The sequence below is a fragment of the Notamacropus eugenii genome, chromosome 2 (assembly GCF_028372415.1).
Source record: "Notamacropus eugenii isolate mMacEug1 chromosome 2, mMacEug1.pri_v2, whole genome shotgun sequence".
Taxonomy (NCBI): Eukaryota; Metazoa; Chordata; class Mammalia; order Diprotodontia; family Macropodidae; genus Notamacropus; species Notamacropus eugenii.
This window is the reverse complement of record NC_092873.1, coordinates 68,619,449-68,645,758: the sequence shown is the minus strand read 5'-3', so window position 1 is coordinate 68,645,758 and position 26,310 is coordinate 68,619,449. Positions and strand designations below refer to the sequence as shown.

The following is a 26,310-nucleotide window of genomic DNA, read 5'->3' as shown; positions in this document are numbered from 1 at the left end:
ATGCAGATATCCTCAAAGGAGCCTGGGCCTGATTTCAGGATGACAACAAGGACTCAATCTGAGCCACAGAGGTGCCCAGGACAGGTGCCAGATCCCAGGGAGGGATCCGGGTTGGCAAGCTGGACAAGGTAGCCAGGTGTCCCTGGACATGCTCCCAACACCAAACAAAGGGCAAGAGCAAGAGGTCAAACACGGGGGCAGAGTATTCAGGTTTGCAGGTGCTTTGACTATTCACAAGAGCCTGGCATAAAGGTGCCAGGAGTATTGGCCTCATTTCACAGAGAAGGAAACTGAGGCTCAGAGAAGTAAGGGAATTACTCCCTGGGGGGCAATCCAAGACTCCTCTCTCCAAAGCAAGAGCTCCCCTTATTTCCTCCTGAGGCCTCACTACCAGGGAGGGAAGGACAGATCCTGGAGATCTGTGTCCAGACCTGAAATCAAGGAAGGTCAAAGTGACCTTAACCCAGTCACTTTAGGTCTCAACCCCTGGACTCTTCTCATGTTTATGATTTGTACAATAATGATATCGCTAACATGGCACCTGAAGGCCCTAGAAGTCCTGTGCAAAGGTTATCTCTTAACCCCCACACCTACCCTGGGAAGGTGGTGGTAAAGCAACTGAAGGCTGAGAAACGGTGAGGTGACTTCCCTGGGGTCACACAGGTCACACCTCCGCTTCTGGACTCCAAGGTGGGCACTCTCTCCACTGGATACTCACCTCACCCATGGACCACAAGCCAACCTTTGCACCTCTTTCCAGTCTAGGATAGGCAGATCATCCTTGCTCCCTCTCCCCAGTCAGCTGGGCCTGTCCTGAAGCGTTGCCTGGCCAGGGGCAACCTCCTCACACTGCTGGCCCAGAGAGCAATTGAGCTTGTCAGAGGTGGGCAGGGGGAGGTCAGGGCTCCAGGGCTGCTGGGCCCAGGTCAGAGCCGAGGTTGAGGAAAGACTGTGTCCAAAGAGCCTTTAGGCAGCAGCACCCTAGTGCAGCATTCAGGAACCAGGCCAAGGGCCACCTCTTCCAGGCTTCTCCTGCAGCGACTTGCAACTTACCTCTGGTTTCCCTATCTGTGTCCATGTAGAATGGTGAAGGAAGGAAGGAAGGAGGGAGGGTGGGAGAGAGGAAAGGAAGGAAGGAAAGGAAGGAAGGAGGGAGGGTGGGAGAGAGGAAAGGAAGGAAGGAAAGCAAGGAAGGAAGGAAGGAAGGAAGGAAGGAAGGAAGGAAGGAAGGAAGGAAGGAAGGAAGAGAAAAGCATCTAAGAAACACTCCAAGGTAAGCAGTGTGGATGCTAAAGAAAAAGGCGGTATCCCCTGTTCTCAGGAACTTACACTGTAATGAGGGCAGACACCCCAGAGAGGAGGCTCAGCCAGGGAGCAGTCTGGGCAGTCCCAGGACACCGCCTCTAGGCAGCCAATGGGAACTCCTGGGGCCTAGGGCAGTGAATTGAACGACCGAAGTCTCCTACCCCAAGAGCCCAGGGCTCCCCACCCCACCCCCACCCCCACCCCCGACTCAAAGGAGGAGCCATGAACAGATGCACCTGGGAGCTGACACACTTAACTCAAGCACTTGTATTGTAAAAAATGTAGTATCTGAGTATTGGGTTTCCATCGGCGCAGGCCCATCACCAGGCAAAGAGAGGCTTGCTGTCTTCTTTGGAGAGCTCGCACAAACAGTTCAGGAGCAACAGGGAGTCCCCGAGGAACTTGGGGGGCACGATGTCGATCACCAGCTTGCGCAGAGCCGTGGGGTTGTTGTGCAGGGGATTGGAGCGCAGGTCCGGCCTCTGCTTGAGGATCCCGTAGGTGTTGATCAAGAACTCACTGAATACCGGGTGCACCTCCCTATTGTAGCCCAGCTTTTCCAGGCGCGTGGTGAGCGTCAGGTAGCGGTGGGTCAGGTCTCGCAGCTTCTTCTCATCCACGGAGCCATCCAAAGATTTTATGGAAGTCTGTAACAGGAACGACAGGCTGAGGGAGGAGGGGGAGGAGCAAAAGCCGAAAGGAAAGAGGGAGCCATGGTCTAGTGGGCACCAGCCGGGAGACATGCCCTGCCCTCCCCAAGATCCCCTTCCCACCATTCCTTCAAGGTCTGCCATGTTTAGCCTTGTTTAGTCCATAGACATAGAAGACCTGCAACTCATGGATACAGTAAAAAGAAGGAAAAGTGAAGGGGTAGTGAAGGCAAAAGAAAGGGAAGGTAGCAGGGTCATCTAAGAGGCACTGATCTCTGGGTCCAGAGGGCAGCAAAATGATAGTAGGGCCAACCAGCAGGCACTCCCCAGATGACTTGGGAGATGGTCTTGGACAGTAGCCATGGTTAGAGTAGTAAGGTGGCCCCATGATGCACAAAGTGCCTGACCTGCAGTCAGGAGGACCAGAGTTCAAACCTAGCCTTAGACACTTACTAGCTGTGTGACTCTGGGCAAATCACTTCACCGTTTTCCTCATCTGTAAGCTGGAGAGGAAACAGCAAACTACTCCAGTATCTTTATCAAGAAACCCCAAAATGGGGTCACGAAGAGTCAGGAATGAGTGAAACAACCAAACAATAACAAAAACACATCTCATTCCATGGCCCAAATATCATGACCTTTCTCCCCTCCCCCCCAGCCAGGCTGGTTATCACACAGTCAGTCCATCATCGGTCCAGAGCCAAAGAGGAAGTTTTGAGGGCACTTTGTTGTTGGGCATCATACTTGCTACCACTACAATGAGTACAAAAGAACCTGAGTCATTTCTAATTCCTGCACAAAGGCGGAGAACCAGCTCACCTTCTAGAAGGCTGCAGGGACCCCAGGATGGAAATGGGGCCAAAACCAAGAGGGGCATGAGAGTCCCTGGATCCTGGGGCCAGCCTCACTGTCCTTCCCAGCCGGCAGCCATTAAGAACAGTCAGAGGGAGGGCCAAGGGGTCATACCTGTTTGATCTTCTCAGGGATATTGGACACAGTGAAGCCATAAAGCCTGGTTACTCCTGGGAAGACGTAAGCCAGGATCCGTCTGTCTAGCTGGAAGGCAATCTCCCCCACGATCCTCCCATCCTTCTCAGCACTGGTAAAGCTTTGGATTTCTGTGGGAGAGCAGAGAAAAGGCAGGTAAGAGAGACAGGTGATAGCTGTGGGCAGCTTGGCCTTTACAGGAAAACAGGACCCGCTTTAAGAAATTGTAAACATGTGAATGTGTCCTATAAAGAGAGTCTGAATCCATGACCAAGACACTCGGGATAATAAACTCGGTTTGTGTTTATCTTGTTCATTAATAGTGATTTCCCTTGTGTTAGAACTTCCTCCAGTCATGTAGGTTGGCACCATTTCTACAAACTCTAGTCTGCTGTAGAGTTGACCAGGGCACAGCCAGGTTAGGTGATTTGCCCAGGGCCACACAGCCAGGACATGAATCTTAGGCTTCCTGTCTCCAGGGTCAGCTTTTTAATGCCCTGCAACGTGCTCCCATATTCACATGTGAATGCTGCATGATTTCTATTTCTATTCTGTAGACAAATAGACCCCAGACTGTTCCTGGAGGAAATCCCACAGTGTCCCACACTGATGATGAGCTAGATAGGCAGAATGAGGTTGTTCATTCAATCTCTTCTCTCCCCTTCTCCTTTCATTCACCAGGGGCCTAAAGCGGGGCCATTACTAACATGAACGTGAGACCCCTGGCAAGCAGCTATCCAGGAGGGGGAAGGCAACCCACAGCATCTTCTGGGAAGCCCCTGGACCTTAGAGCAGTCACCTTGTTGTTGGGAAATTCTTCTTGATATCTGGCCTCCATCAGCCTCTTGGAGTTTCTACATGTCATCATTCTTAGTTCTGGCTTCTGGAGCTAAACAAAATGACTCTGAACTCTCTCCCACAAAACAGCAGCTGTCTATACCTGCAAACTCAGGCATTCTCTTCTCTAGGCTAAATCTTCCCACTTCTGTCAGTTATCCCTCAGATGACATGATCTTGAAGGCCTATGATAACAACAGCCCAGAAGTGGTCTGATAAAAGACAGACTCTTCCAGCTCTGAGAGAAAGAGAGAGAGACAGAGACAGAGAGAGGAGGGGAGGAAGGAGAGGTACACAGATACATAAATAGATACGTAGATAAATAGATACAGGAAGAGAGGAGAAGAGAGAAAGGGAAAGAAAAAGAGAAGAGAGAGGAGAGAAAGGAGGAGGACAGAGGAGAAAGAGATAGAAGAAAGAGATAAATAAGAGAAAGATAGAGGGAGAGAGGAGGGAAAGAAAAAAGAAGAGGGAGAGGGGAGAGAGAGAGAGAAAGGAAAGAGGGGAAAGAGGAGTGAGAAATAGTGGGTGAGAGAGAGAGAACGAAAGAGAGAGAGAGAGAGAGGGAGGGAGGGAGGGAGGGAGGGAGGGAGGGAGGGAGGGAGAGAGGAAACAAGCATTTCCAAAGTTTCGAGCAAGTCCCAAGCCTCAAGTCTAACTATATTAGGAGAGAACAAATCTCAGTTGTGAGGTCCTAAGACACTGAAAGAAAAGCAGCCCCCTCACAGATGCATAGATGCCAGCAGTAATTACAGTGATGCTAGCGCCCCCTCTCTCATCAACCGCCAGGCAGATAGGAAGCGCACAGCCCACACCAGGCACAGCCCTAAGTCCCAGGGATACAAGGACAAAAGAAGGAGCTGCTATTCTATCAGGGGAGGCCGTGTGTCTATAGAGAAACATGCACAGTATATCGCCAGATAAATGCAGGATTTCGCGGCTTCAGAAAGGGTCCCTCATGGCTTTAAAGGAAATGGGGGATTCCAAGAGATGGAGAGGAGGGGTGAGAGCATTCCAGTTCTGGGGGAAAGGACCTAAGGAGGACCAGAAAAGAGAGAAGGGGGAGTCCTGTGTGAAGACCAGCAAGAATGTGGCTGGACCAAAAACGAAGGATACGTAATAAAGCTGGCTAGGCAGCCTGGGGCGGGGATCCAAGCAGAGGCATTTGGGGTTGATGGCCAGTGGCTGAGTAATAGGGAGTCCCTGGAGTCCCTTTGGCAGCCGTGCCACGGAGGATGGAGTGGAGTTGGAGGAACTCGGTCCGCCCAGCTGGCATCTCCTTTCTCTCATCTCTGTCCACAGTACATTGTCCGTACTTAGCAGAATCTAGTCTGTACCACGGGGAACCATCAGAAGGCTGGAATCGTCATCACAGTGGGAGATGGGGGGAAGTGTCCTGATGGAAAATGAGGTCCCTGGGGGCTAAGTGCATGATCTGGCAGACATGGAAGCTGAGGAGATTGGGTGCAGGAACAACGCAACCCTGGTCCCTTTGTCTGCCTGTCATTAGATTCACATCCCAAGGGTTGTATTGAGCCAGGGAAAATGCTGCTGCCTCCTCAGCCCATTTCTTCTCCTGTCTCTCTCTGTCTCTCTCCCAGGTATCCCACTGGACCAAGATACTCACTGAATTGGTTCTGAAAAGCCACCCGGTTTGATAGATAATTTTTGATTCTGACACCTGGCACTGTCTTTCACATACAAACTGCCAATGGATATTTGTAAATTGATTAAATAGATGTAACGGAAAGCACTCCTATCTATTTGATTATTTAAATAGTAGTAGCCTAACCCTCAAACCCTTTACTCACAACCACCTGGTAAAATTAATAGGGTCAGTGTGGTGCTCTCACTTTAGAGAAGAAGCAGCCGAGGCTCCAGGGGCCTAAGCAACCGTTTAGACTAGTGTCAGATCTGAAACTCAGATGCTTTCCTGTGTCCAAGATCATCCCTACCCTGCCTCTCCATTACATTAGCTGGACAAACTGCACGATGTCCAACAATGTGGAGTACTCAGGCTGGGAAAGACCAGGAGCAGAGAGACGTCAGTCACAGACCTCTCCTCAATGGAAGAGCTCATTCCTATTGGCAGCAGCCTCTGCTCATCTTTCCCACCTCCATCTGGAGGCCCAGGGCAAGTGTTGTTCAAATTCCAGTCCTGTTCTAATAGGGTGGTAGCAGCAGCAGCAACAGCAGTAGTAATAATAATAACACTTATGCTGAGCCTGGGCAAGACACTTCACCTCCGTCTGCCTCAGTTTCCTCAATTGTAAAATCGGAATAATAATAGCACCTATTCATAGCGCTGCTGTGAGAGTCAAATGATATAATACATAAGTGCTTGGCACATAGTTGGCATTTAATAAATACTTGGCTGCTAGGTGGTGCAGTAGATAGAGTGCTGGTCCTGAATCAGGAAGACTTGAGTTCAAAAACAGCTTCAGACAGGTTATAGCTGTATGACCCTGGGCAAGTCATTTAACCCTGTTTGCCTCAATTACCTCATCCATCACATGAGCAAGTGAAGGAAATGGCAAACCCCTCCAGTGTCTTTGCCAAGAAAACCCCAAATGGGATCACGAGTCAGACAGGACTGAAATGACTGAACAACCATCCCAACAACTAAATGCTCATCTTCTCCCCTTCTCTACGACACCCCACTGCCTTGATGCTATCTCTGTTTCTAAAGATACAGGTAGATTGACTGGGGTTGTCCACGGTAGCCAGGATGTCATGGCAAGTCACAAAGTCATGGCACAAAATCACAAGAGTGCCACCTTTAAGGCTATCTATCTGACCCTGGCAAGTCCCCTGTAAAATGAGGGAACTAGATTAATTGACCTTTAAGGTCCCTTCCAGCTCTGGCATTCAGTGGTTCTAGGTTCCAATAAAAAAAAAAAAAACAACCTAAAATCATAGGTCACTTAGATCTTCCACATGTGCTAGACAAGTGTCATCAGCGTGTGAAGGGAACTGAACATGTGAAAAGGGCCTCCAGAGCAAAAGGGAGAGAAGTTGCTCTACCCTGTGCCTAATGACAAAGTGCTCGCCAACATGACCACCTGAGCCCAGAACAGGCCCAGCCTTCCTTGGGCGTCAAAGCCCAGACACAACATGAGGAGCAAAGAGGGTGGTCTGAAGGTCCTAAGGACAGCTCCCTCTGCCTCCCTTACTTACTGATGCTGAGGAGAGTTGGCACATGCTGGTTTCCTCTCATTCTCCAGGCTCCTAGAGTTTTTCAGAAGCTTTTCCTTGCTATCCCTTCCCCAGTTTGTGCTGATGAAATCACCCATTTCATTTTACTTGTCTCATCTTTGCAGTCTATTGAGGTCACTGGAGCGTCTAATGCCACTGTCCAGCACATCAGCGGTCCCCCAACTTCATATGACATCTGTCAATGGGCTAGCATGGCCTCCACCTTCTAGTGGGATGAACAGAGGAAGTTTGTCCTCATAAGTTCACAGCTAGATAGGGTGGAACTGGGGCTTCCCAGACCTGAGGGCAGAAGCGATGCTATACACATCTTTCTTCTCCACTAACCAATCCCATAAAGGTTTCCAGGGGACGCAGGGATAGGAAGGCCAAATGGGGGACCCTGCCCAGAAGTGGCCTTGCTAAGCAAACCCTAAGTGCAAATCATAGTAATAACCAACATCCTAGGTCTGCAAAATGCTCAATAGATGTCCTCTCATTTTAAGTATCTTCATGTTACATTCAAGGAAACTGAGGCACATAGAGGTTAAGATCCCACAGTGAGCACCAGAGATCTGATTTGAACCTAACTCTTCCCTCTACATGCCTCTGCTTCTCATGGGAGAAAGGCTGGCTCTCACACAATATTCTTATCTTAGATTATAAACTCCCTGAGGGCAGGAGCCTTGGTTTACTTACTGTTAGCTCACCTCCAGTGTCAGCTCTCCCTTTCCCAAGGACTGGCTCTCCAGGAGAGGAGGGAGGTGTTCTGTGCTCCCCTAGCCCATTCACACACACAGGAGCACCCCCCCATCCCTGAAAGGCCCCCATACCATTCAAGTAATAACTCTTTCTCATTTTATCCCCTCCAGGAAGGCCGCTCTCTGAGAAACACACTTTCTTCTGCCGGATCTCCTTGGATTCGGCCATGGGTTTATCGATCATGGCGTCCTGCATGTTGCTGAGTAGCTGACTTAGCTTCTTTTCTGTGACTCTCGAGGAGTAGATGTCTGGAGGGCTGAGAAACCCCTTAAAAGCCACCTGGGAAGGGGTGTTGCAGGTGGGGGAAGAGGCATCTTCCTCATTGGAAATGTTGATGTGGGAGTAGAGCAAGTCCTCCAGAGCTGATGGCTGCAGCTGGGTGCATGCCTCAGGGATGTTGATGAGTCTTCCATATTCTGCAACTGGGAGAGAGGGGAGAAGGAAAGGGTCATCAAACAGGCAAGGGGTGGCTTCCTCATACCTGCGGAGTCCTGGGACAGCATTGGGAGCTGCAAGTGGCTTAGAGGCTGCCTCAGGTACCCCAAAGAATAGTCCACCTGCCACTTCTGTCCCCCCTCACACAATGTCACATGAACAGTGCAAAACACAATGACACACAAACATACAATGTCACACATACATACACGACATCACAACACAATGTCACACAAAAATACAATGGCACACATACACACAATGTCACAAATGTACGTAATGTCACATACAATGTTGCACACACAGTGTCAAACACACACAATGCCAAAGACAATGTCACACTTGCAATGGCACACACACACACACACACACCGCTTTAGAGAGTGAACCTGAGGCAGCCCAGATGGCTCTGAGGCATCTCTCACCATAAGCGAGTTTTCCCCGAGGTCCAGCTTGACTCTGCCTCCTTGCAGCCCCCACCCCTCCAATGCTCTTGCTTCTAGGTTGTCTGGGGAACCCCCTTCCACACCAGCCTTTCTGCCAGGCTGTCACTGACAAAGTAAAGCTATAAGAGTTGCCTTAGACTTGGGGTTCAGGACCTGGATTTGAATCTCATCTCTGGCCCTTAATACTCAGTAACTTTGGGTCAGCCACCCTCCCCCTGGGCCTCAGTTTCTTCATCTGTAAAAGAAGGGGCTGGTTGAGATGAGCACTAAATCTGTGGCCAGTGATCCCACTAAGTCTTCCCTTGTCCAAGCTCTGAGACTGTCTTGAGTTCTCAAAAGGCAAAGCCAAAACCAGGTCTCCAGTCATGTTTCCATTGAGCAGGGAGTTCATCAGGTCTCTTGGCTCCCTGATCCTGGCAGTGCAGGCTCTCTGAGCATAGCTGAGGACCTCACGCATTCTCTGTTGACTCAGACCAAGTCTGTGGTCCACTCAGAGTCCCAGGTCATCCTCTGGTATCTCCACACTTCCAAGCATTGCCTCCTTCATTTTCTAATTGCAAAGTTGATTTCTTTGTGACCTAAGCATAAAACTTTACACTTTTCTCCATGAAATTTAATCTTGTTATATTTGGTCCCATGTTCTCAGGTTTTTGTTATTTATAGTCTTGTCTCTTTTTTTCTGCTTAAATTATTTATTTAGTATTTTATTTTCCCCTATTATATGTGAAAACAATTTTTAACATTCATTTTAAAATTTTGAGTTTCGGGGGGCAGAGACAAGATGACAGAGTAGAAAGATGCACATACTCTAGCTTTTTCCCCACAGCTCATAAAATACCTGTAAAGAAAGATCTCAACAAATTCTAGAGCCCCAGAAGCCACAGAATGAGAAGTGGAGAAGATTTCCAGCCCAGGATGACCTGGAAGGCTGACAGGAAAGGTCTGTCACACCAGAGGCAGTGCCCAGCCTTGGCTGTGCAGTACTGGGAGGAGCAAGGCCAGAGCAGGCCTAGGGGGCAGAATCCCCAGCAGTAGCAGAGAAGGTTTGCAGATCCCTCAACCCACAGGCACAAAAGACACTTCAAAGGTCAGTGAGAGACCTTTTTCACCTCCTTGACAAGGAGCCCTATCCCCAGGCAGTGGTGCCAGCTTCCATTGTTGAAGCCTCAGTCTAAAGCCCCTGGGAGAATTGAGCAGCTGATCTGAATCTCAGTCATGAGTCAGGCTGGGGAGTAAACTCCTCTCCCTTGATTGTGTGTGCCACCTTGGAGGAACTGATATCTTACAGGTCCCCAGAGTATACCCTTCTCTTGACAAAGGACCCAAAAGTCAAGTAACCAGTTGGGAAAATGCCCAAAAAAGGGGAAAAAATAAGATAATAGAAGGTTACTTTCTTAGTGAACAGGTATTCTCTCCCATCCTTTTGGATGGGAACAACAATGTTTATCATCAGGGGAAGACATAAAAGTCAAAGCTTCTGCATCCAAAACCTTCAAAATAAATATACAATGGTCCCAGGCCATGGAAGATCTCAAAAAGGACTTTAAAGTCAAATAAGAGAGGTGGAGGAAAAATTGGGAAGAGAAATGAAAGCAATGCAAGAAAATCATGAAAAGCAAGTCAACAGCTTGCTAAAGGAGACTCCAAAAATGCTGAAGAAAATAACATCTTTAAAAATAGACTAAATCAATTGGCAAAAGAGGTCCAAAAAGCCAATGAGGAGAAGAATGCTTTAAAAAGCAGAATTAGCCAAATGGAAAAGGAGGTTCAAAAACTCACTGAAGAAAATAGTTCTTTAAAAATTAGAATGGAACAGATGGAAGTTAATGACTTTATGAGAAACCAAGAAATTACAAAACAAAACCAAAAGAATGAAGAAATGGAAAATAACGTGAAATATCTCATTAGAAAAACAACTGACCTGGAAAATAGATCCAGGAGAGACAATTTGAAAATTATGGGACTACCTGAAAGCCATGATCAAAAAAAGCGCCTAGACATCATCTTTCATGAAATTATCAAGGAAAACTGCCCTGATATTCTAGAACCAGAGAGTATAATAAATATTGAAAGAATCCATCAACCACCTCCTGAAAGAGATCCAAAAAGAGGAAATCCTAAGAATGGGAGCTGTAGCCAAAGTCCAGGGTTGCCAAGTCAAGGAGAAAATATTGCAAGCAGCTAGAAAGAAACAATTTGAGTACTGTGGAAATACAATCAGAATAACACAAGATCTAGCAGCTTCTACATTAAGGGATTGAAGGGCTTGGAATATGATGTTCTAGAAGTCAGAGGAACTAGGATTAAAACCAAGAATCACCTACCCAGCAAAACTTGAGTATAATACTTCAGGGGAAAAAATGGTCATTCAGTGAAATAGAGGACTTTCAAGCATCCTTGATGAAAAGACCAGAACTGAAAAGAGAATTTGACTTTCAAACACAAGAATCAAGAGAAGCATGAAAAGGTAAACAGGAAAGAAAAATCACAAGGGACTTACTAAAGTTGAACTGCTTACATTCCTACATGGAAAGATAATATTTGTAACTCTTGAAACTTTTTTCAGTATCAGGGTAGTTGAAGAGATTATACACACACACACACACACACACAGAGAGAGAGAGAGAGAGAGAGAGAGAGAGAGAGAGAGAGAGAGAGAGCACAGGATGAGTTGAATGGGAAGGGATCATATCTAAAAAAATAAAATTAAGGGGTGAGAAAGGAATATATTGGGAGGAGAAAGGGAGAAATGGAAAGGGGCAAATTATCTCTCATAGAAGATGCAAGAAAAAGCTTTTCCAATGGAGGGGGAAAGGGGGAAAGTGAGAGGGAAAAAAGTAAAGCTTACTTTCATCACATTTGGCTTGAGGAAGGAAAAACATGCACACTCAATTTGGTATGCAAATCTATCTTACACTACAGGAAAGTAGGGGAGAAGGGGATAAGCAGGGTGGGAGCGAAGATGGAAGGGAGGGCAAATGGAAGGAGGGAGCAATTACAAGTAAACACTCTTGGGGAGGGACAAGGTCAAAAGAGAGAAGAGAAGACATAGGGAGCAAGATAAGATGGAGGGAAATATAGTTAGTCTTACACAACATGACTATTATGAAAGTCATTTGCAAAAACTACACATATATAGCCTGTATTGAATTGCTTGCCTTCTCAGTGGGGATGGGTGGAGAGGGAGGAAGGAAGAGAAGTTGGAACTCAAAGTTTTAGGAACAATGTTGAGAATTGTTCTTGCATATAACTGGGAAACAGGAAATACAGGTAATGGGGTATAGAAATTTTTCTTGCCCTACAGGACAAGAGAGAAGATGGGAATAAGGGAAGGGAGGGGTGTTAGAAGGGAGGGCACATTGGTGGAAGGGACAAACAAAATGCAAGGCATTTTGGGGTGGGGGAAGGGGAGAGATGAGGAGAAAATTTGGAACTCAAAATTTTGTGGAAATGAATATTGAAAACTTAAAATAAATAAATTTTTAAAAAGTAAATTAAAAAAAATTTTGAGTTTCAAATTCTCTTCCTCCCTCCTCACCTCCATCATTGAGAAGACAAGGAATTTGCTATAGGTTATATATGTGTAGTAATGCAAAACATATTTCAGTGTTAGACAAGTAAAACATAGACAAAAAAACAAGAAAAGTAAAGTTTAAAAAAAGTCTGCTTCAATCTGTATTCAAATCCATCAGCTCTTTCTCTGGGGGTGGACAGTATTTTTCATTGTAAGTCCTTCTGAGTTGTCTTGGATCACTATATTGCTGAGAATAGCTAAGTCATTCACGGCTGATCCTCTTACAATGTTACTGTATACAGTGTCACCTGGTCTTACTCATTTCATTTTACATCAGTTCATGTAAGCCTTCCCATGTTTTTCTGAGAGCATCAAGCTCATCATTTCTTATAGCACAATAGTATTTCATCACAATCACATAGCACAGCTTGTTCAGACATTCCCCAATAAATAGGCATCCCTGCAATTTCCAGTTCTTTGACACTACAAAGAGAGTTGCTGTAAATAGTTTAGAACATATAGGTCCTTTTCCTTTCTGTTTTTTTTTTTTTAATCTCTTCTGGGATAGAGACCTAATAGTGGTACTGCTGGGTCAAAGGGTATGCATGATTTTATGGCCCTATGATGACCACAGATAGATTTGATTACTTCATCTGAAAATGGACTTCTTATCTTTTGATCATTTAACAGTTAGTGCATGAGTCTTGCCTCTTTCTAAAGAGGCTAAAACCAGAGGAGGCCAGAGTAGGGCTGATGATAAGCAGTGCTAGTCTTAAAGAGCGCCACTCTGGGCCATGTGAACATCTGTGTCTTTTCAATTCCCATTTGAAGCCACTTGGCCCAAATCGACAGTTGGTGAATTCAAAAACCTGTACTCCCACTGTGTTAAAGCATATACAGAAACTGGGCAAAGAGGGTGTCCTGTGAAGCCTCAGCACTCAGGCCAAATGCAGGCTAGGAACAAGGGTCCCCCCTTCCCCCTCCAGGCCATTCTCTCTTCAACTACCAAAGGAATGTTCCCAAGGAGCAGGTCTGACCATGTTACCCTGGAATCATTAAACTCCAGCAGCTCCATATTCCCTCCAGGATCCAAACTGCTCTGGCCTTCCAAGCCCTTCATTGTCTGCCTCTCCTCTCTTTCCAGTCTTCTCACACCTTAATCTCTGAGTGCTCTTGGGCCTCCTGGTTGTGCCACTAAGACCCTCCTTTCCTCAGCACCAGACATTCTGACTGGTGACTGGAACATATTTGCTCCTCTGCCTGCCCCAAGCCACCTTGAAGTCGTACCTAAAATCCTCCAGCCCCTCCTCATCCCAGGGCCTTCCTTTCTCTATCCATTATTTCCTAGCCTGTCTAGAGCTGCCTCCCCCGTTAGATTATGAGCTCCTTCTGGGCAGGGCCTGGCTATCTCTCTGTCTTCCTCATGCTGAGCACAGTGCCTGGCACATGTAGTAGGCACTTACTAAATGTTTACTGACAGATTGTGGGAGCCCCGATGCAGTGTACAGGTGCCGCTATCTGTGTAGGTAAGAATGCAGATCTCCTCTCACATTCACAGAATGGGCACCTTTGCCATCTGGTATCCAACAACAATTCACATGCTACTTTAAGATCTGTGAGGCGCTTTGCAAGAGCTATCTCTAATCTCTCTGGCCTCCTAGAGCCACAGACTTCGTCTTAATCTACTACACAGAATAGCCTCTCTAGAATAGGATTTCTCATCTTCTTCCCTCTCCTTTCCCTTAAAGTAGCTGTCTGGTGAAGCCCATGGCCCCTTCTCGGATCCATGTTTTTTAATCGTTAAAGGAAATGCTGAACTTCAGGTAGAAGTCTGTGAAAATAGAGACTACATTTTTTCTACCCTGACATGTTCCCAGAGGCCCCTTGGAGATCTGTGGGCTTTACCTTCAGAGAGAAGCTGCCCCAGGGTGCACTGGAAATACTGAGTCTGAACAAAAAAGCCAGAAGAGTCCTGGGTCTGCCATTTCAGGCTCTCCACAGTCCAGCTCCGATTTTTTCCAACCTTTTCTTACTCGGTTTGTGGTTATCCCCCAGATTCAACCTTCTGATTCCTGTCTTTCTGCCTTTGCACAGATGAGGCTGTCCCTCCCATAGCGACCTCTCTGAATCCTTTCCCCGAGGTCAGCAGTGGCCCCTTCCAGAGAACCTTCCCTGATGGCCTACCTCCAAATGTTAATGCAGTGTTCCTCCTCACATCACCTCCTTTGATCACATTGATTTGTTGCTGGGTAGACACTGCCCTTCTCTCTTTCCCATCCCATGTACTCCCACCTGGGCCCAACAAAACATAAGCTCTTTGCAAGTAAAGACCACTTCATTTTGGTAAATAATAGCAGCTAAATAAATGCTTATTTGGTAACACTGGGTCTAATATTTGAGAGCAACAGTCTAACCTTCATGTACACGCCTAGATTCTCTGCTTAAGCAGGATCATCAGGACCCTAGGACCCTAGCCTGCCAGCAGTTCACCACCCTCACCCACCTCTACAATAGGCTGTCCATGTCTATACAAGCCAGTCTACTCTGGGGCCCTGGCATTCTCCTTTGCCCTATGTCTAGAGGGCCACATGATCCCTGGAGGCCACAGGTTCCCCACGCCTGCCCTAGGGTCTAGAGAAGCTACTAGGCTCCAGGAAAATGTCTCTATGGAAAAGGAGGGATATTTCTTTTGTTCATAAAGTCCACTGTGTCCTGGGGAGGACCCCCTTTTGGGTGGGTACTTCTAGAAATCGGCGTCAAATTCTTTGGTAAGAGCATGCCCTGTCTCTGCTCCCTCCCAGTGGTCTGCTCCATCTTCACACCTGATTATCCTAGGTACCCTGACGCTTAATTTGTAAGTCCCCTTGAATCCTTGTAGAAGTAGGTGAAGAACTATAAATGCTAAAAAGAAAAGAACCATAATGAGATAAGACTAGTTTTTTTAAATGACATCCAGATGAATGTCATCCACTTCAAAGTCGTTCCCCTGGGAGCTTCCAACTTATTCCAACAATAAGCTGTCATTGCCAAAGTCTGGTTGGAATTTCTCCCATTCCAGAGGGACGTCTTGGACAAGGACTGCTCTTGCATCAGTCCTATGCTTTATTGCCAGCCCTAAGACACCTGCAGAGACAAAGATGGGGTTCATACCTTGAGAGGTAGGTGAGGACTGTTTTACAGATGACTGAACTGAAGCGCACAGGAGAGAAACCAGAGGCTCCCGGCTCAAGGCTGACCCTAGGTAAAACCGTGAAGTGACTGACGTTGTCTTCCATCCTTCTTCCTGTTGCCCACCCATCCATGCTCTTGCTCTGCCCTACTGCAGCCTCACACCTTCCCGCTCCATTTCCCACCTGACTTGGCTGGGACTTGACTTCAAGGCTCAGTTTCGGTGCCACCATCCCTTGTCCCCAAAGCTGTTGGGGCTCCCTCCCTCCTGCAATGGCTCTGCACTTTCTTGACTGTACACATGGTTTCTCCCCCAATGCAATGCAAACACCTCGAGGACAAGGACTGTGCCCTCTTTGTCTCTGTACCCCCAGCACCTAGCAGGGTGCCTTGCCTGTAGTAGGCATTGAATGGAATTGTCACTGAATGGGACTGACCCTGAATAACACTGAGGAGAGTTGGTCTCTAACATCACACCCTTCCCACCACCCTTTGAGACAACTCCTGGTCTTGTCCTTTAAGCCTTCACATCAGCCTGCAGCTGCTCAGAGCTCCTGAGGATGGTAACCCCTATGATCTGGGAGAAGACAAGGGGATAACAGGATGAAGACGGCATGGTAGGTCATCTCTGGAGAGGAGGGAACACACTTGCCTTGGGAATCCAACTCAACCCAACCCAACCCAAGACACATTTATCAAGTACCTACCACATGCAAGCAAGTCCCTTGCACTAGATTCGGGGGGTACCAAGACAAAATGAAAAACAGTCCCTGCTCACAAGACACATTCTACGGGGAAGATACAACATTTAAATAGCTCTGTGGGTGTGTGTGTATGTAAATAGATATAGATATAGTACAAATATACTTATAATGTATAAGTATATATAAACATTTACCTACTTAAATGTTGTACATGTATATATGCTACATACATATATTTATATATAATATATACACATACATGTATATATACCTTTATATATGATTATTTGAGGAGAGGAAAAACAAAAGCACAGACAACTATAGGGTTCGGGAAATGCTTCTTAGAGGAGATGGTTCTCTGGCCACCATGATTCCAAGGTGCCAAGGGGAGAAGAGGGGCATGCTGAGCATCAAAGGCATCTTGAGAGGCAGTGTGGGGAGCTGCGGATTGGCTCGGATGTACTTGGATCCGATTAAGGGAAAGGGAACAAGGAGGCTGGAGTCTGGACTCCTCAGGATTCACCTCAAGGAATTCAGCGGGGGGGTTTCTAGTAGCCGTTATCTCTGAATGTTTTTGGGCATGAAGGGTAAAGGACAGGCAAGAGTCAAGGGTGAGGGAAAAGGATGAGCATGTGACTGAATGGATGTTGGCGCCCTCAAGAGAAATGAGGAAGTTTAGAAAAAGGGTGGGTTTATGGAGTAAGATGATGAATTCCACTGAGTTTAAGATGCTTCTGGGATACTCAGTTGGAAATGTCTAAGAAACATTTAGTGGTTTGGAGTTGGAGCTAAGGAGAAAATTGAGGGTGGACCTGGGAATCCTCTACATAAAGATGATCATTAAGACCACAGGAGTTGAGAAGAGAATGTAGAAAGAGAGAAAGAGAGGACCCCAGCCTTGGGGGATGGGTGGGAAATCTGTGACTACCCAACAAAGGAAGGGAACCCAGAGAAAATATGGTCATGAAAATACAAGGAAAAGAAGGTGTCCATGATCAATAACGTGCAGCATCGAAGAGGTCATGGAGGAGGAGGACTGAGGGAAGCCTGTGCAAGGGAGCAGTGAGGACCTCAGGGAGACCAGATCACTAGGAACAGAGAAGTTATAGGAGGATGGTCACCAGAGGGAGTGCGTGCAGATGACCTTTTCTGGGAGATTGGTGTAAAAGAAAGGAGATGATGACAGCCTGAGGAGATGGTTGGGTCAAGGATGAGAGAGAACTAGCTGGGCATGCTTGTCAACAGCAGAGGAGGAGCCAGAAGATTGAAGATCATGGAAGATGATGACCAAAGGTGGGGGAAGGGTAGGACATGGTAGACAAGGAGAGGAGTGAACCTTGGACCAAGACTGGAACAGAGGAGAGCACTGGCAAGACTGTGGAGAGGTTGAGGGAAAAGAAGGAAATTCACAAGCAATGGTAAAGACCCAAATGTAAGAGATGCTGGAGGCATTTGAGGAAGGGTTTTGACACATCTGGAAAAGTGTAGTGGAGGTTCAGTTTGAAAAGAGAAAAAGGATGGCTGTGTCCTGGTGAGGGTCCAGTCTGCATTCTTATGTGATTTCTTCCACAATACCCCAGGGGCTTAGGGGAACATGAGAAAAGGTGCCCATGGACACAATGTCTCCCTGGAGGAGCCAAGTTTCTTTAAGGGTGAGAAATTAGAAGGAAAGTGAAAAGAAGTGGTCTAAAGGGCAAATTTGTTGATGCTAAGTGTGGTTTTCTGGGGGCACAGCAAGCTAGGAGCTTAAGAGGCTGAAATGGAAGGGGATGAGTAGAGAAGGGGACCTTGGTAGCCCTCAAGCAAGCCTGCCTGAGGTGGAAAGGAAGAGGCAGGTGGTTTGTTGACTGTGGGGTCATATGACTGGCCTCCTAGACTTGGTTAGGCATCTGGACCTCTGAGGACCTGGCTGAAACTCCAGTCTGGTATTATTTCCTTTGCTTCATCTCAACCTGGTGGGGAATAAGGTCTAGTCAAGATTTCCTACCTATGGAGCCAGGCCATGGCTCCTCTTGCCTGAGATCTGGTCTGGGCAAAGGGTTCAGTCCAGCATCAGCCCCTCCTTCCCAGGCCAAGTCCAGGGCTCTGGAGAACTGGGACAGTGCTGCAATGTGAAAAGGAGAAGCCAAGGGGGCCCTTCCACATATTCCCAGAGCAGGTTTGTGACTGGAGCCAACCAAGATACAGCCCAGTGTCCAGCAGGAGTCCCGGGGTCCTGCAGCTATGTGCACTTCCTGGGAAATTAGCAGTGGTGCTGCAGGAAAGGAGAGAGTGAACGTGCAGAAAGGGCTTCGGACTTTGAGAAGGATGTGGATGGTGACTTTGGGGGTGGGAGGGAGGAAGGTCAGGGAGCTGGATATGGATGAGCTTGGGAAGAGGAAGAGACTCAGGTCAATCACTGGAGGTAGCTGAGCAGTGAGCAGGCCAGCCTGGAGGCAAGGGCCTCCTTGTCTCGGGTTCATCTCCTGGAGGGACATGACCAGGCTGAACCTGCCCCTAACCATGGTGCTTCCCTGACATTTTCCTGCAGTGCTTGTTCAGAAGCCTGAGACTTGGAACAGAGGAAGGGGGGAGGAGAGTGAAGGTGACCCAGGCTTGGAACAGATGCCACCAGAGTAGAGGGATTCTCAAGAGTCATCCTTCCCATAAGGTCCAAACCCTTCTAGGAAGACAGTGTAAGCAGAAGGGGATAGAGGCAGCAGGAGGAACAGACAGGGCTAGAGGGACTAGGATGAAACTGAAAAACATGTCCTGTGGTATGAGGGACACTTGGGATGGGCAACCAGGAGAGGGGAAACTGAGGCACTTGGCAAGCCATCATCCCTACTTCCATCTGAACCACCAGGGTATGAGAGTGCCTAAAGCTACCCACCAACTAATCCTTCTAAACTTACATGGGCAAGGAGGAACTAGCCAGGATTTTCTGAAAAGATACCTCCTTTCCCTTCAGAGTTCAGCTCAGCATGGCTTAAAAGCTTTTGGAGAAACTGAGTCTTCCAACTGTTCCTCACTAGATCATCAGCTTCTGCTGGGTCCATTGGCCTAGCAAAGGAAGTCCTAAGAATTTTTAACAGAAGAATCTGTTAAGAGTGTGATTTGATTTTTTCCGAAAAGACATGCAAGTCTAAGTTACACAGAAATCATTTTTTTCAACCTCAGGACCCATTTCATGCTAAGAATAAAACAAGAAAGAGCAGCCCCTCCATGGGAAGGATGCCCAAGCTAGTTAAGGATCTTGGAATGGTCTGGGAAAGAACCAGGTTGGCAGCCATGGAAACAGCGTGTGGAGGGATTCTGCTGCCAACTCTTCTCGGGGGCACCCTCAAGAACCCAGCTTGTTTGAATCCAGGAACTTACTTTTTAAATCACCTCCAAATGTTCTAGAACCCTGTTGCAGCCACTGCCTCCATCCCTTCCCTTCTTGGAGTGCCCCTGCCCTCCCCTTCTTCATTCACCTCCACTACTGCACATTATCTCTTCATACTGAGGCAAGTCCTTCCTTCCCAAAACCTGTCTAAAACTCCAGAAGGTCACTGAACCACAGGCATGGAAGGGACCTCAGAAAGGCCATTGGCATAAGTTACCTCTGAACCAGGATCTTCTCCCTCCTCCCTGAACTTTGGTCTTTTTTGAATGATCATCACCTGAATTGCCTCCGGTGGTGGGGACCTCACCCTCAGAAGGCAGGTCATTAGTGGGGACAACACTCACAGACGGCAGCCCATTCTACATGTGGTTAGCTCCTATCCTTAGAAAACACTTCCTGACATCAGCCTAAATCTACTGCCATAAATGGGTCCATGCACTGATCCCCATTCTCTGCTCCTCATTGAAGACCAGCAGTACCAGTCTAATTCAAGGGACAGTCCTCAGAATCTGAAGACAGCTAACGGGTCTTCTCTCCTACAAATCAAATATCCCTGACTCAGTTGCCCAATACAGCCAAAATTTGAAAAAGAAAGTCAGTGCCAGTACCTGACCTGATCAATCCATGAAGACCAAATAGAACATCCACCAAAGTTACCCCTCGCTTACCTTTTTAACAAACCCTCATCTTTCCCAACGGCCAGATCCCTGCTTGTTCCATCTTATATGTCCATATAACTCAGGCTCAGAGAAAGCTATGCCAGCGTCCTATCAATGAGCTAGTGCTCAACTAAAATGAGGGAAAGAAAGACACCCTCAGCAGCCAGAAGGTCATCAAACTTCTGCAGGCTCTCTGTGAACTCGTAATAATAGAAAAGGATCTTGGCTGAGTTGTCTGGGTCCCAGTTGGATAAGCCCATGACTTCTCAGACCTTCTCTGGGACATCAGATTTGTATCAGACCTGCCATCTGTCCTCCTGCCCTTACAGTTCTCTTAGACAAAGCCTGGAGAGGGCAGAATATCGGGCATGAACTCAACACATGACTGTTTACAGCACAAATAAAGCCAACTCAATTGCACATCGGTGTAAGCAAAAGGCACCTTCAGAGGTTATAAGCATCCTCTGAAATAATGTCCTTTCCCACTTAATTAAATCAGTTTATTCATTGCTCCCCCTGAAAGGTGAGCAAATGTGACCTAATATGCTCAACCTGGAAAGAATCAGCAGGTCTCATTGGGTCTGACTGAATCGTGTGACAAAAGAAGAAATAGAGGCTCTCGGAAGGGATGAAATGGCCTTGTACAAGGTCCCATGGGAGGACAACAGCAGAACTGGGACTTGGGCAACCCAGGGTTCTCTCTACTGCCCAGAAGGCTGCATGCCTCAGCACAGGGATGTTTGTGGCAAAGCAAACACAGGTTTCTCAATCCCCATTCACAACTCAAATCACTCAGTAGGAGAGTCCAACTTGTCTTTTTGCAGGGAGTTTCATAGTTTGTGGCCAGACCACTCTGGTGTACCTAATTGCAGCCCCCCAGCCCTGTGAGGTAGGCAGGACAGACATTATTCCCACTGTATTTTATGGAGGAGAAGCTGAAATCAGCTCAGAGAATTTCAAGGACTGAGCCAATGTCACCTAGACAGCAAGGGACAGAGCTGTGATTATTCACACCTACATCTTCTTCTAGTATCCAGTCCAGAGCTCCTTATGCCAAGCCCTGGGGTGGGCTGGGGGAGCCACTCTTCACCCCATGACTAGTGGGCAGGTGCCAGCAATGGAAAGGGTAGGCCAACTGCAGGAACAAGAGTCCAGTGTAGCTGAAAACGGGACTGGGCGGCTGGAAGGGGAAACCAAAGAAAGTAGCGGGAGTGTGAGCTTCCCTCCTCTCACCAGACTGGGCTAGTTCATGGGCACCTGGGATTCCCAGGCTTTCCTTGATTCTGTTTTCCATAGAGTCAAGAAGAATCATTTATTAAGACCAGGCAGAGACTGTCCAATGGTGTTAAATCGCACTGGCCTGCATGGAGGTTGGAATGCGCCCCTTTTCTTCAGAGACTGAGTGCTGAATCCCCTGTACCCTTTTCTCTCAGCAGTGCCTGGCTCTGCCCACAGGGGAGCTGGTGAGCCTCTCCCTGGCCTAGTACCTGCCCGTTCTGTGATGGAGGAAGCCTCTTTTCCATTCCTTCTGTGGAAACCTTTCCAAGTTGGATTCATAGGAAAGCCTTCTTTGGTTTAATGAAATATCTCTTGGAGGAGATGTGGGAAAACTGGGACCCTAATGCACTGTTGGCAGAACTGTGAACTGATCCAATCATTCTGGAGAGTAATTTGGAACTGTGCCCAAAGGGCTATAAAACTGTGCATACCCTTTGATCCAGCAATACCACTGCCATATCTATTTCACAAAGACATCCAGAAAAGGAGGGGGAGAGAAGGCTATCTATACAAAAATATTTATAGCAGCTTTTTTTTGTGGTAGCAAGAATTAGACATCAAAGGGATGCCCATCCATTGGGAAGTGGCTAAGCAAGTTGTGCTATAAGAAACAACAAGCAGATGATTTTAGAAAAACCCGGAGAGACTTACATGAACTGATGAAAAGTGGAATGAGCAGAACCTAGAGAACATTGTACACCATAACAGCAACATTGTTTCATGAAGAACTATGAATGACTCAGCCATTCTCAGACATACAATAATCCAAGACAACCTCAAAGGACAATGATGACACAGACCTCCAGAGAAAGAACTGATATTGATTGAATACAGACTGAAGCAGGCTATTTTTCACTTTCTTCCATTCTTTTTCTTTTATTTAATATATATACATACTTGTGCAAAATGACTAGTATAGAAATGTTTTACATGATCATACATGTATAACCTATATCTGATTGCTTACCATCTCAGGGAAAGGGGAGGGAAAGGAGAAAAGGAGGGAGAGATATAATTTGGAACTCAAAACTTTAAATAATTTTTTTTTAAAAAGAAAAACATACACAGTTATGCAATACAAAGAAAAAACAAATCCAAATGAAACATTTCCCTCCTAACCTCTGACTCCATAGCACCATAGGCAACTTTGAAGGAACAGGACATGAATAGGATGGAAGTTCCTTGATGCCAAGGACTGTGCTGGTTTTTCTCTCTGTACCCCCAGCACCTACCACAGGGCTGTGCTGTGTCAGTACTTGATAAATGGTGAATGAGGAACAGCCCCGTCACCTCCCTGCTTACCTCCAGCCCCAGGGGAGCAGGCCTCAGGGTATCCTGGGACTTTGGGGAAGAGGAAGTCTCGGCTTTCCCGACAGTCTCGATTTCGGCTGCTGTTTTCATGGCAGCTCTCGCTGAGAAGCCTCTTCAGCATCTGGTTCTCCTTCATTAACCGAACCTGCTTTTTCAGGTCAGCATTCTCACTCATCAGCCTGTTCATCAGTTCATTCCCCTCAGCCATGTCCTTCTTCTCTTCCCTAAAGGAAAGGTACGTAAGGCTACTTTACTACTTTTAAGGTGGAAAGATGACTCTCAGGTCATACTCAAGAAGTCGGCAAATGCTTTAATGTTCCATGACAAGTACTGGGGCTTCTACAGCTCTATGATGTCACATCATCTTAAAGGAACAGGTGTGGTCAGAGAGGACCTGAGGGGAGAAACCGAGGGACCTTCTTCCTCCAGAACTCAGCAAGGAGTCACAGCTCACCAGAGCTGTACTAAAGGACTTTCTGTAGACCCATCCCCAGTGGAAAACTTCCCTCCACAGGGCCAGCTGAATCAGCTGGCACACCAGCCTACTAAGTCTAAAAAGACATGTCACAGAGAGATAGGACAAGGTCATTTGAGCCACAGAATTGAATTTAGAATTGGAAAGATCAAAGATCATCTCATTCATTTTTAAAGATGAGGAAATGAAACCTCAGAAAAGAGAAGTTCTAGGTCATACAGCTTGTGAGTGCCAGAACCTCAGGCTCTGCTTGGCTCTCAAGGAAGCATGAAAAACAGACAGTAGCCCCACTTGAGGAGATATGGCCATGGGTCTCAAGAAGGAACTGGGCAGCACCTGCTCCTAGCTGGCAGTTTCCTCTCCTTGGAAAGGAGCCTCAGAAGCCACTGAGTTAGCCCATAGCTCAACCCCAACCAGGGATTCCTTCTACGGGGCTTCCAACAAGAACTTTCTTAATATCCCAGGTTTTCTGCCCCTCTGGTTCCCAAGGACCATGGAACCTGTGACTCGTTAGAACAAAAGGATTCAGTTGCTTTTCTCCCTCTCAAAAGGACTGTGCCAATAATCTCCTAGGATTTAACACAGTAATGATCCTTCAAGTCCTACAAAAAGAGGACAAGTGCACATATGGAATCCAAATGTGCTATTAAAATACACCCTCCTTCCACCAAAAAAACATCCCCTTCCCCTTCTCCTGCTGTCCTGTTTGACCCAAATGTCCTATGTCCCCAGTACCAACGGCTAAGATGTTCATTAACTGTAACTCTGGGAGCCTTACTGTACTTGAAAAAGGAGCTTGGGGCTTCAGTGACCCCATAGGAAGACAGTTTCATTGTCTGACTGACCTCACTGACTGTCTCACTGACTGACCTCAGTGAGCTGTGTAAAGAAGAGACCCAGGCTCCTCTAACCCATGGGGTTCACCAGGGTCATAAGCACAGAGCAAACCCCATCAGTCGATAGGGAGACTGTCCTCTTAAATGGAGGATGTAGGAAGGATGGCTTCCAGCCCTGGAACCCTGCCAAACCTCCTCAGGACGTCTGCAGTCTACATCCATATGGAGACAGTAAAGTGGATGACAAATGAGAGGGTAGACCAGACAGCCTTTGAGTCCCATCTAGCTACGATCCTACAGCTGAGCCTAGAAGTGAGTCGCAGGTGAGATGGGGCAATGCTTTCAGTGATGCTTCCAAAGAACAAGGCTTTGCAACCAATGTGTTCCCAGGGTTGCTCCATTCCTACGAATCATAGAACAGTACGATCTCATGGAAACCAAAATAGCAGACGAGCCAAAAGGGGATGGAAAGACATCCCTGGGGGAGGCTGCGGCACCCACTGCCTTCCTAGTACCTGCTCCTACATTGACTGCTGGGACACTGTACCCTCATGGTCTTGTTTCCACCTCCGAGTGCTTGTCCTCCCTTGCCCTGCTTCTCACTCCATCCTCCTCCCCTCTAGTGATCTCACACGTTTCTATGGCTTCAATTATTACCTCAGAGCAGAGGATCCCCAAATTCATCACATCTACCTCAGGCCAAATCTCCTGGGATGGCCTGCAGGGACCCCCAATCAGACAGCCTCCAAATGCGGCTCCTCGTTTCCCTGGAGGCTGACCTTCCTCACTTTTCTATCGTGGCCAATTGCTTCCCCATCTACCCTGCCTCTGGAGAGTCCTCTTTTGCTTTTCCTTCCCCTTCACATACCCCCTTGGTTCTGCCTCCTACTTTTTTGAACCTGTGTGGCCCTTCTTGCTCCTCCTCCAGCAGTGACCTTAGACCCTAATCCTAGTCTTGCTCTTCTCACCTTTGTACTGATTCCTTTTGTTTACATTAGTCATTCCTGAATAGAATTGTGCCCCAACCCACTGAACCTTCCCTTGTAACAAAGATTTTTTGAGCAAAACCAGCAGACTGCATGTGACAATGACTGCCACACCTTCTATGCCCTTGGCCCCCCATCTCCTTCACCCACATTTTAAAGCTTCAGTCCACACTCTCCCCAATACTCTTCTATGCTTTAGCCTAACTCACTCCCCATTTCCCAAATATGAAATACTGACACCAAAACTTGGTTGTCAGAGCCTTGGAGACCACTGTTTCCCCAGGAAATAAAGCCCAGGTGGGTTGTCCTGCTGGTGTGAGAGACAAGGCTGAGGCCAGGAGGAAAGAACGCAATGACAGAATGAACAGCAGGCTTCCTTCTGCATTGCTCTGCAGTGAGGAAGTGGATTCAAGTCTCAACAGGCAAGAACAGGAGACCAAACAAGCAAGATGAAATACAATAGGGATGAAGACTTGGACTTGAATCCAACATTCCTCCTTCCAGGTGCCAGATAGGCATGACACAGTCAAACAGCAGTGATCTGACAAAACTCAGCAAACTCACTAAGCACTAACAAGGCCATAGGGCAGGCCAGAAAGCTGTGGGGACTGCATGCCATCCAAGAGTAGGAGGGCACCCATCCTGCTGTCCTGTGCTTTGGTCACAGCCTTGGGTTCAGATCTAGGCACCCCAAGTTGGGAAGACAGTGTTAAACTAGGAGTATCCAGAGAAGGGAGATCAGGCTAGTGAAGGGAGGCCTTGCTTTAGTGCCATCAGGGGACTGGTCGAGGATTAGAATGGGGACAGCTAGCCTGGAGAAGGCTCTTGAGGACATGCCATCTCTAAGTATTTGGAAGTCTACCATGTTCTTCATGATATCGGGGGCACCACCAAGCTGAGCAATGGGGGGAGGTCATGGAGGGAAGATGGACATGCCCTTGGATGGGAGGTTGGGGAGGTGCTCGATGGGCATCTCCTTGGTACAGGTACAGGTGAGTTGAGCCAGCCTCTGAGATTCTGAGCATGAGAAGCAGAGTCATCCTGGCAGAGCTACTGATACTTGGCTGACCCGGCTGCTTCCCAGGAGACAAGGTTCCCTCCCTCCTTGTTTTTCAGGAGACATAGGAAGAGGGATGACAGGTTTTTAGGGGGTGACAGGCTTTCAAATGAACAGTCCTTGAAAACAGGGAGCTGGGAGGGGAAAGGGCACAGTGGATGAGGCAGGGGCTGCTCGACCTTCACAGGACATTCTACACTGCAGCATTGATGGTGAGACCCCAGGTATGAATGTCACTCATTCAAGCTCACCTTGGGCTTCAGTTGGAGATATCTAGGGAAGGGGGGCAGGACACCTTGCCCCAGGCCACCTGAAAGAACAGAATGGACAAGCATGGGACA

The 26,310-nt window shown here is 47.4% G+C and overlaps 1 protein-coding gene across 6 annotated transcripts; it reads right to left on the bottom strand.

The window, feature by feature from the left end:
• Window positions 1-1,557: 1,557 nt before the first annotated feature.
• SPATC1L (spermatogenesis and centriole associated 1 like) lies at window positions 1,558-24,552 on the bottom strand. Of its 6 annotated transcripts, none has more exons than XM_072640787.1 (6): window positions 24,474-24,552; window positions 22,607-22,839; window positions 15,279-15,365; window positions 7,805-8,155; window positions 2,922-3,073; window positions 1,558-1,952 (listed from the first exon to the last, which is right to left on the bottom strand). In XM_072640787.1, exons 2-6 carry the CDS (start codon window positions 22,821-22,823, stop codon window positions 1,626-1,628), a joined length of 1,134 nt encoding a protein of 377 aa, XP_072496888.1. In that variant the 5' UTR covers window positions 22,824-22,839; window positions 24,474-24,552; the 3' UTR covers window positions 1,558-1,625. The 6 variants fall into 6 exon arrangements, with proteins under 6 accessions (XP_072496888.1, XP_072496886.1, XP_072496887.1 ...); XM_072640785.1 differs by having other exon boundaries at window positions 24,442-24,547; XM_072640786.1 differs by having other exon boundaries at window positions 23,936-24,500.
• Between the last annotated feature and the right edge of the window lie 1,758 nt (window positions 24,553-26,310).